General features: G+C 39.7%; 1 protein-coding gene across 1 annotated transcript in view; it reads right to left on the reverse strand.

Moving 5' to 3' along the window:
* The window catches only part of abca12 (ATP-binding cassette, sub-family A (ABC1), member 12), a 105,849-nt gene extending 99,416 nt beyond the window's left edge, over positions 1-6,433 (reverse strand). The window contains exons 1-3 of the mRNA XM_080785324.1: positions 6,356-6,433; positions 6,038-6,131; positions 1,859-1,994 (exon numbers count right to left, since the gene is read on the reverse strand). Coding sequence (XP_080641450.1) covers positions 1,859-1,994; positions 6,038-6,131; positions 6,356-6,421 — 296 coding nt within the window. The 5' untranslated portion in view covers positions 6,422-6,433. The remainder of the gene's footprint in view (positions 1-1,858; positions 1,995-6,037; positions 6,132-6,355) is intronic.
* Between the last annotated feature and the right edge of the window lie 4,759 nt (positions 6,434-11,192).

The following is an 11,192-nucleotide window of genomic DNA, read 5'->3' on the forward strand; positions in this document are numbered from 1 at the left end:
AATATGTACAATAAAGATTGCACTAGCTGTAAACTACTTAAACACACTATACTAAACCTACTTACCTAGTTGACTGGATTCCTACGCTAGTCTACATTAAGCCGCCTCCCATTTTCACGCTACACTAACTATCTTCACCAAAATAGCAGATCTACAAACTCATGTGTCACAAGGTACAGCAACATGATTATAGATCTGCTAATATCACCGACTGTTAGCCCCAGAATAGGGATGCTAGCGTTCAAGTGGTTAAACAACAACGTGGATTTCAATGTAACTTTCCTACTTTCCTGGAACGTGCATGTTAAAATCAGACGCATTACTATTTACTACAATATCAGCTGACTGATCATAGTAATGGGAATGGCTATTCATTTCTAAGTGGTTACTATGGCTTCACCCACCTACTGTAATACTTTAATCCAAAGCAAAGCTCATGAAGATAGTGCTAAGAGGGCATTGGCAACTCTACAAATATGTTTTTAATCATTAGGTAGTGGCCATGGTATAATCAGGATAATCAACTCTGATTGTGCAAGGAAAACTTAACGTTGATCTAAGTGGTTATCAAATAATTAAACACGCTGCAGAGGCAAACCCCTCTCCCTCGATTTGTGATGGGGTAATTAGCTTCATCATTGTGTATTATTTTTCAATGCCTGCTCGTCTCGTTGTTTAATTTGCATTACATAACAGTTGGACTTTAACCCATTAAAACCCATTTTAGATTTCTTTGGCTTTTCAAAAATAGCATACCGGTATACAAGCTCATAATCATGAACATGAACATTTTATGTTATATTTGTTATATTTAATACATACTGTATCATTTTGGGGGACCTTGAAAATGTTTGAGCACCACTGATATAATAGAAACATACATTTTTCAGAAAACATTTTTTTAGACTTTTTTTTTAAATCAGCCTCAAGTCTTAATGGGTTTACTCTTACAGTATTGATTGATTGATTCATTGAATACATTACTAGCTGTTTGAAAACAGTAAAAAAGCGCCTGTGTGTCTGTGGATGATGCTTCTGTTATACGCAACATGAGTTGCTAAAGAAAGAAAAGAATGCAGTGGTAAATGTCCATTGTTTTGTTCCAGATTTGCCATTAATCTTGTTTTCAGAACAGCATGACAGGTTGTGACCTGTCAGGTGACTGGTCAGTAGTTGAACATTCAACCAGGCACGCCTACTACTCTATTATGAACATCTTACTAACGTTTCCTCTGGAGGCAACTCTGGAAGAACACAGACTAATGGCCTCCCCTGTGAGGCTGCCGTGCCAATTAAGGCGTAACCCAAAGCCTGAGTTACACAAAGATAGCCAATCTACAGCTTGTAGGTCGGCTACATTCCGTGCACGACGACACCCGCACGCAACTACCTGTAAATCAGGCTGGATGTTCCCAAGTTCCCAACACACCTTTTCTTGTTAATCACATGATACTGGTCCAATGGGAAATGTTGACACAAGGCATTAGTGAACCTGGAGTTCAAACTGGGCAGTACCTTTGATGTTTTCTCACAAGGAAGCCATTGTGTACCAAACAAGCCAGAGATAATTTTCTATTAACCACTTTAACCCTGGCATCCCTATTTTGGCCGTGTCATTATGTACATTAAACTTGTACATTTTCAGGCCATCATGGACTTATTTCCACAATGATAGAGTTTTTCATGTAATTCATAAATATATAAATAATCACTTTTGTCACACAAAAACAGAGAGTCTTTGTAACATTATGTCAGATACAATAATATTAATATTGTTGTAAAGCTGTCGTTCTCAAAGTGTGGTCGAGGGACTCCCACGGGTCCTTAATAAAAAAATATACTTAGCATTATTGCCCACCTGTGACCGTTTCTGGATGTTTGTCCATGAGTCACAGTACGTGATTTGTTGTGACAACTGCTGTCTGTGTTGCACATAAGGGTCTGCAGGAAGGGGAAAAATCCTGTGCTGGGCAGGTTTTTGGGACCCGTATAGCCTGAAAGACATGACAATAAACGTTACTGTAGCCTACTGCAAAAGCCCTTGGGAAAGTATGTTTTGTGGTTCATAAATAACATTTACTTACTTACTATAAACATCATTATGTATGAAGTTTAAGCAAGGGAAGTCAAATCTCTGAAGCCTTGACCTAACTGCATGGTATCAGCCCGATATCCATAGCTGTTAATGTTCTATTGAACTGCAATGCTTCATCTAGCACAAAATATTTGCTGGAAGTGTAATATTAGCTTAGTAAACAGTACGTACTCCCTTGATATTTATCATGACCTAAGTCATTATGAACTAGAGTGTACATAAACGACACTAGCCCTCGTTCAGAAGAACTTTGGCAGCTCAGACAGTGAAAGCCACACAACTGAATGACAAGAACACATAGAGATTAGAGAGCATATAAAACAAACGACATGAAAGTGTGTGGCTTACGAGTGTAAACATGACTGAATTGCAAGATGATTGGTAATAGACAGGACAATTTATCTTTGCCGCGCACTGGGATCACAAAACCGACATGTATGTTTTCTTTTTTTTTAACAAATATATTTAATAATCTATCCTAGTCTATTTTAACACATTGACTGCATAATTAATTAATCTAAGCCTTGTGTCGGTATAACAATATTTGAATTGTTGAAGTGTTTTGTACCACATTAACTCAGGTGTCCCTAATTTTGGGGCATGTCATTACAGGCAAACATTTGCGATCACACAAAATGATGGAGACAAATAAGCATCACATGACGGAACATGGGATGAGACACAACCTCCAGATCAATCCCCGTCACTTTATCTCAAGCCTTTGAATATTCAGTACATGTAAATGATTTAAATTAATAATATAGAGGATACTGCGAACATTCCAATGTCAACTTTTTTGTTCGTTTATTTGTGGCATTTGTATGCTTTTAGTTCAGATTGGTGAGTGCAAAGACAGGAAACCAAGGGCAGAGAGAGAGAGAGAGAGATTTAGAGAAAGGAGAGACATGCGAGACAAGACACGGGTTGGATTAGAACCTGGGTCCTCGCGCTCACAAGAAGCTTTATGGTGGTCATTGTAGGTTACTTAACTGGCTGAGCCACGAAGCGATTTGCATGTCAACATGTTCTAAAGAGAAGCCACACGCTTTGTGCCATTCCAGGCACAAGGCTATATACACAACTACACATTAAATTACAGTAATACGCATAGTAGTGCAATTATGAGTGGTACCACAGCATAAGATGACGTGACATGATACTGTCGGTCAGTAGCACATGAGTGATCTAAGCCTTGTTTACACAATTATACTTTCTATAGCTGTGCCTACTGACCTTGAAAGCTCGGATCGCATGCAACAATGGTAGGGAGGGACAGCACTCTAGAACCAGAGTGCTGTCCCCACCAACAATAGCTGTTGCCCATTACCTAGAGTCTAGGTAATGGGCAACAGCTATTGTTTCATTCACAAAAAGGCTGTATTCAAAAGTGAGCTCTACTGTAGTACACTGTCAAGTGTCAACATCACACTGATGTCACAAATATAAAACATCTTCAATATAGCTTATTCCATCCTGAGGTCTTCTCCTGCCTTTATTATAGTTATTATTGGACCCATACCACTAGCAGTTAAATGCACTCCAAGACAAGATGATGGCCATAAGTAGTTTGACCTTATTTACACTATATTACTACACTAAATCATCTTTCCCTTCCATCTAAGCAAAGCTAAACAGAATGTATGCCTTCTTCTGCCTAGATTGAACATTCCCCACCACTGCTAAAGATGCTATACCTGCCGTACGAGGGTCACACCTGCTATTCTACTTAATCTATCTTAATTTCCATATTCTTATTTCTTACTTTTACATTGTCATTCAGTGGCGTGCACAGACATTTAGAGGGGCAGGTGCTCAAGTTAAAAAAGCTGGGCACCTTGTGCAGCACGTGGAACCGGCTGGTTGCCTTAATAGTGTGAGATTTCTAGATTTTCAGGCCTAAATAATATATCAGAAGCTTTTTATCAAGAATTGATCAATGTCACCATGGTCCACATACTGTACAGTGTACACTGTATACATTGCCAAAAGGGCAAAGCACCCCCTAGTATCTATCTGTGCACGCCACTGTTGTCAACTCATTACACCCAGTATTATTTGTAAAATTATCTTATGTTGTATTGTGGCGTTAGCTGTGGCACAATCTTTGCAGAAACTCTTCAAGGAAATTGGGTCCTGTGAAGGACCCTGCTGTGACCCATTTTTCATTAGAGTGTCTTCTGGGAAATGTTGCCTCCTCTGAGACCACGTTGGACTTTGTTTATTGTGCAGCAGCCCCGACGATGATCTGTTCATCATTTTTATCAGGGCTATCTGGTCTGGTACCTGCTGGTATTCTTGGCCAAGGTGTGGTTCACTACTGAGTCTGGAAGTTTGTGTTTAAATTCATTCTCTTGGGATTTACTGTAAACCTATTGTGGAGTGTATCACGTTACAGGACAATCTTCTCATCTATTGAATTTGATCCATCAGATTTGGGGGACAAAGATGGGTGGGCTAACTGGTTGTTAAGAGTCATATCCCGGATTATGGTCCTTGTTACGAGACACTGACATCTGACAGCATTCTTTCCAGAAAATGTACAGTATGTCTGCCTACTCTAGATAATTATTTTATAATCCTTTCACTCATACAGTAGGCCTATACATTTTGCTAATGCTAATATATATATATATATATATATATATATATATATATATATATATATAAATTGCAATTTTATAGCGCCTTTCCAAGTGCTCAAAGCGCTTTACAATGGTTCATACATTCATACATTGGGAGGTGAAGCGGCGAACAGTCAACGCCAGCGTCCTCACTTCCCACACCAATGGTGGCAAGCTCACACGGACCAACTCATTGGAGGCAATGTAGGGTTCGGTGTCTTGCCCAAGGACACTTCGACATGTGGACAGGAGGAGCCGGGATTCGAACCGCCGACCCAGGGATCATTGGACGACCTTCTTGACCTCCTGAGCCACAGACGCCCTAATATCAATAGCACTAGAATATTACAGGGATGAGATCTTTTTGAAGGCCAATCTGGAAGATATCACCACCATCATGGGTTCAACTTCTCACCAAAGATTTACACTGGAGTTTTTGAACTGATTATCGTTATTTTTTTTATTTTTTTTTACCTCACACACAATTCATATAATGTTTAACCACGTTAACTCCCTATTTTTGGTTATATAGATAGATATAATTGAATTGAATACTGTACATACTGTACAGAACCACAAAATGGGTTCCCGGCCTGAGGGGGTAAAACACCAAAAGGGGTTCCCGCCCAGAATGGGCTAAGCATGAAACTCTTTGTTTACAACAAGTCAACAAACTATAGCACTATTTACTGTAGGTTATGTGACGTGGCAGAGGTACAGTAGCTGCATGGTTAGAGAGGCATTGTACCGCAGCATTGTTCTCTGACTGGAGACAGATTATCTCCTCCTTTAACAACTACAAACGGGGCAAAAACAACACACTTAATCCCCTGGTCTATAGGTTCATTGAGACATCTTCAGTGGACAACAGTACAAAACATTTGAATGCTCATTTAACTTCACTGACGTCACGCACAGTGACGCACTAGTACAGGCGTGTAGGAGAAGGGAATCAACGTCACCAGGGACGTATTTAGGAGGCCCCTGAGCCAATTATCTTTTAGGGGCCCGGCCCCCCCGCATGCCCTATCCAGAAAGGGCTGCAAACACACTACTTGAGTTGTAGGCATGTGTTGGTTAAGAAAGAACCTGTAAAAAGTCTATAACCTACAGTACTTACATGATATTTATTTGTATGTAGTCCCGTTCCCACATATTTGTGGGTGTTAACATATACATTTTACTGTCTTATCATCCTTGTGCCTTCTGGCTGTGACATGTACATGATGTACAGTATGTATGTACGTAGTTGAAATGTTTCTAGTGCAAAAGGCTCACACAAAAATGTAATATATAATAGAAATTATGATATGACACTTACACGCATCTTTCATTACTGGAGGGAAGCGGTGGCGGGTGATGGCCAAGATGAGGAAGATGATGACAGGCCAGAGGACGAGGGTCAATGACCATCCCTGGAAGATGCAACACCACAACAGAATGCATCAGAGGCACATATTGACACTGCACGCCACGGTGACAAATAAAACCTAAAATTGTCTTATTGGCCTTGTAGGTCAACCTGTATACAACCATACATGTAACACACCACAGAAGGTCAAAACTCAAAATGGGATTGTGTCAGTGCTAAAGTGTTCAATAAATGTACAATGCCTAAATTAAATTATATCCCACTTACTGGCTGTCTGATGACGCCTAGGCCATTCTTCCAGATTAGAAGTCGCAACTGATGGAAGAACGCCATCAGTGGAGGAAACTGTGGGAAAGACACGTGTGAAAAGTCAAGAAAATGATGAAAGTGTTGTTCCTGCCTTGTTGGCATCATGAACTAATCCTAATGGACTGTTTTAAGTTGAAAGCTGCAAAGAGTCTAGAATTTGAATGCCTGTATTAAAGACAACTAACAATAATTCTCTTCATACAGAAACTAGGAAAATAAGTAGTTTATTTGTGAGGCTTTACTTGACTTCAAAAGTATAGGCCAAAACCATCAATCCATCCATGATTCAACCGCTTATCTGTAGTCGGGTCGTGGTGGCAACGCGTGAATTCCGTTTGTGTCCGAGCATAGGCATGGCTGAGGCATGGTAACGCCCTGCCTGCCTGTGATTGGTCTACTGACACTGCCCGTCTTGACTGTCCTCCGAGACGTGAGGTTACTCCGTGGTGAGATTGAGAAATAAATAAGGCTACAAGAGAATGACAGCTTGGCACGCGCAACAGAATGCAGCCTTGTAACGAACTTGTACGTTTTATTTTTGTAGAAGAGGCAAACTAATATTGTTTGTTAGTACAATAATGTTTCAAGTTTACACAAAACACAAACACACCCAAATCAAATCATATTATGGCGTGCATGTTCAATCAATTATTCCATCAAAGCAAACGGCATAAACAATATTAGTTTGCCTCTTCTACAAAAATAAAACTTAGTTAGCGTTCTCTTGTATCATATCATACTACGGAGTAACCTCGCATCAGACTATCCAGCATATCCACCTCGGAGGACAGTCAAGACAGGCAGTGTCGGTAGTCCAATCACAGGCAGGCGGGGTGTCACCATGCCTATGCTCGGACACAAACGGAATTCACTGCAGGCAACAGCTCCACCAGAGAGCTCCAGACTTCCCTCTCCAGAGCAACATTAGTAACTGTCTCCTGGGGGATCCCGAGGCATTATAAGGCCAGTGTGGAGATGTAATTCCTCCATCTGGTCCTTGGTCTGCCCGGGGTCTCCCTCCAGTGGGACGTGGATCGAGGACCTCTCTAGGGAGAAGCTCGAGAGTCATCCTAACCAGATGCCCGAACCACCTAAGCTGGCTCCTTTCCAAGCAAAGAAGCAGCGACAATATTGCGAGTCTCTCTCAGAGTCAGAGATGCCAGCTAGTCTGCGAAAACTCATTTTGGCTGCTTATATCCGTGACCATAGCCTATTCTTTTGGACAAAAAATATAAATATTTATTCTTTAGGCCAAAACGTGGATGGACATTATAGAGGGGAAAATAAATATATTAAATGAAATAAAACCTTGTTTAGATCTAGAACAATAAGTTATATATTTGATATTTGATAGGTATAGCCTATACTTTACCTATTTCTGTTTTAATTACACAATTAAATGCAGCTAAAATTATTCTACCAGTCAATTGGCAGTGTATAGCTTGTATTAGCTGCCTGTATTAGCTGCCCTACTAATTTCACATGCAGCTAAGGATGCATCCTTATTTAGGGTAGACAACTTGCTTTGGTAGTCAGCAGCAGTAGTATAGGCCAGGGGTTCTCAACCCGTGGGTCGCGACCCTTCGGGGGGGGGGGTCGACAAATTATTTTGGGGGGTCCCCAAATACATTTATACACAAATACACAACTGAATGGCTGGAAAATGGAAATTAAGAGTTTACATAATAGTACACATAGTAGCCTACATGCATACAACTTTCCTAATGATTATATCTGGTTTCAGTATTTATTTATGGTGCATTGTCTCTATTATTATTGTAGCAGTCAATTTATATTGGGGGTCGGGAGGGGGCGGGGGTCCCGAGACGTTGCCAAAGCATTTTCGGGGTTCCCCGGCCAAAAACGTTGAGAACCCATAGTATAGGCTATACATGGTTATAGGTCCACTGTGGCATAAAACCGTGGCAGAACTATAGGCCTATAATGACATATTCATTAGTCTGGAATCTCTGGATTTAAAGCATGTTTCAATTAGCACAAACACCTCGTTAAATCACAGGCAACATCGTTTGGCTCTCATCATCAACACTGTGTTCTCTGAAGCCATTTTTATTTTCTTTAAGCTCATTACTTAGGACAATGATTTGTATTATTTTAAGTCAATAATGGTGTGATAATGTAGACTTAAGAACTACAACTAAACTTACCTTTTAGCCGATTTAGTTTTTTTTTTTCTTCCTCCCGGTAAATTAAGTTATCGAACTACACCACAGAGTTGTGAGGAGAGCATGTCCTCTGCATCAGTTGGTAGACTCGCTTATATTCCAGAACAAAAATGCAATTCAATATAGCCTACCACAATTTCGAAATTACGAAAGTTGAAAAATAATTCCTCTTTGTAGTAGTGATAGGCTATAGGCTACTGACCGATAGCAGACTTTCTCGTTCTGTCGACTGACTCCCTGGAAAACACGACGCTCGGTCTGAACGCAGCTAAGATTCCAATCTGTTCAAGGGGCGTGTGCTGTGCTCCTCCTAGGCTCCAGACATAACTTCACTGAAGCAGGTGCACGTTCTTCCAGACAGTGAGCTCCTCGGTGCTCTCTGCCAAGAAGAATAAATAAATAAATACATACATAAATTGAAAATAAATAAAATAATATTATAAAAAATAATAATAATGAAAAGATAGATATAAAACTATATACACAAAACGTTTTAAATGAATGAGTCAGAAAGGACTGCCCGACATCCAAGACAAGACAGAATCTAATTAAAACATTCAATGTAGGCCTATAGGCTACACATTTTAATTCATTACAAAGGTGTCTTCTTTCTTGACTGTGTAACAATTCATTACAAAAGACTCTTCTTGACTAGGTGTGTAAGCAGGTGGCTATCTAGAGGGAGGGGTAGGGGGAAGCAAATCATCATGGTACAGAATATGCATCATGTGTGTGCGTGACTGACTAAATCCTGCGGGGATAAATCACTGCACTATAGCTACAGTACAGTGCATTGTCCCTGGAGGGTTTCTCCCCACAGGAAGAAGTCACACTATAATGTCTCTTGTGCAATTAGCAGATTTTCTCATTTGAAAACACAGAACAATTAAAATAGAACATAACCATATTATCATCATATATAGGCTATATCAAATAGCACCAATCACTATAGGCCTATACACAAAACATCTAGAGAACAACTGCATTTTTTATGATTTATTGATGTTTTTCGGGTAATAAAAAGCACAGTATAACACAGGTATATTTTCAGTGAAATACTGTACGAATACAGTACGAAGCTGTAAGTGAAATTCTTTCACATAAAGCTTCTTACTGTAAATGGAGCTGCATTCTTGACAAATAATGGATTTTGGAGATTCTAACTTGGTAGTATAGTCTCAACTCTCAAGTGGCCAGACTGTTTTTAAATGCTTAATTTGGAGATTGTGGAATAGTAGTCTGGCTACGCGAGACTAACTTGGTAAGGTTGAGGTGATTCTTTGTAAAGAAACCAGCTTTAGGATCAGTGTGTGAACCTTCTCTTTTCGCATTATATTTGGTGCAAGTCCATGTACCAAAAATATCAGATCTGCAAGCTCACAACGTGGCAGTGATGTTATGAGCTTGTAGATCAGCAAGCAGCTAAGTATAAATGAATCTGTCTATAAGATCATTCATGTTAAAGCTGCACGATACTGTAACATTCCTGTTCTACACTAGATTTGAATCTCTTTTTTTTACCACTGAGATTGCTCAAGGGAGAAAGTGTCAAACCAGAAACAGGACTGGCACAGAATCTAAATGTCTCAATAAAAGAGTAGGGAGACCAAACCCAACCAAAACAAATGTTATATTGTATCAACATACTCTACCATACAGATTGGACAAAATATCATGTTATTCGCACCAAAAAGTTACAGAACACAGATTTAAATAATAAAACATATATTACAAATATAAATTACTGTGTTATGCCTCGTTATTGACTACGGTAAACATTATTCATGTAATTGTTGTGGGGTGGTCCTTGCGGATTGTTCAAAAATAATGGTAGTGGTCCAGTGCTCAAAAGAGGTTGAGAACCACTGACCGATTGTATTGATAGTTCACTCTTCCCATCTGCAGAATAAAAAGACAAAGTGATAGTGCCTCAGAGGCAACATGACACCATTGTGACGATAACACTAAACAATGCTTCCCAGCATTATCATCGGGGTAGTAATACTGGTTTTAACTTGTCCATTCACAGGTCTAAAAAGAGGGGGGGGGGGAATCAAAATAATTATGTGAAAGATAAGGAACGAGCACATCAACGGATGCCAGAGGACAAAGAACTGTGATCAGACCATTCACTCATCCTTTTAAGTGAATTACCTAATTACTTAATAAAAATAAAAACTATAGAAATGGTGCATTGAAAATAGGAGCCACAACTGAGCTTGAAAAGCCATTGTACTCTTACTGTATGTGACAAGTCTACCAACTTGCCTATAGAGCACCGAAGTCTGAAGTCAATATCGGTAGACGGCGCAAGTCCACGGGTTCATGTACTTTTTATTTGCATTGTAATCCCCATAGGAGGATTTCAGATCGCCTCATATAAGAACTGTTTGAAAAATAAACATGTCATCCTGGCCCTTTCACTAATATATGAAGAATCAACTGACAGAGAAAACGCTATTGTTACCGCTACTGAATTAGTTACATTTTCGCTAGAATGAGTGACTGACTGTTGCAAACGATAGACACCTCCCTGACAATGACGCAGAGACATCTTGTTTATTTTTGGACCACAATGCTTATATGAAACGATTTAAAGATGACCCCAT

Source organism: Protomyctophum bolini (genome assembly GCF_963924005.1).
Source record: "Protomyctophum bolini genome assembly, chromosome: 16".
NCBI lineage: Eukaryota > Metazoa > Chordata > Actinopteri > Myctophiformes > Myctophidae > Protomyctophum > Protomyctophum bolini.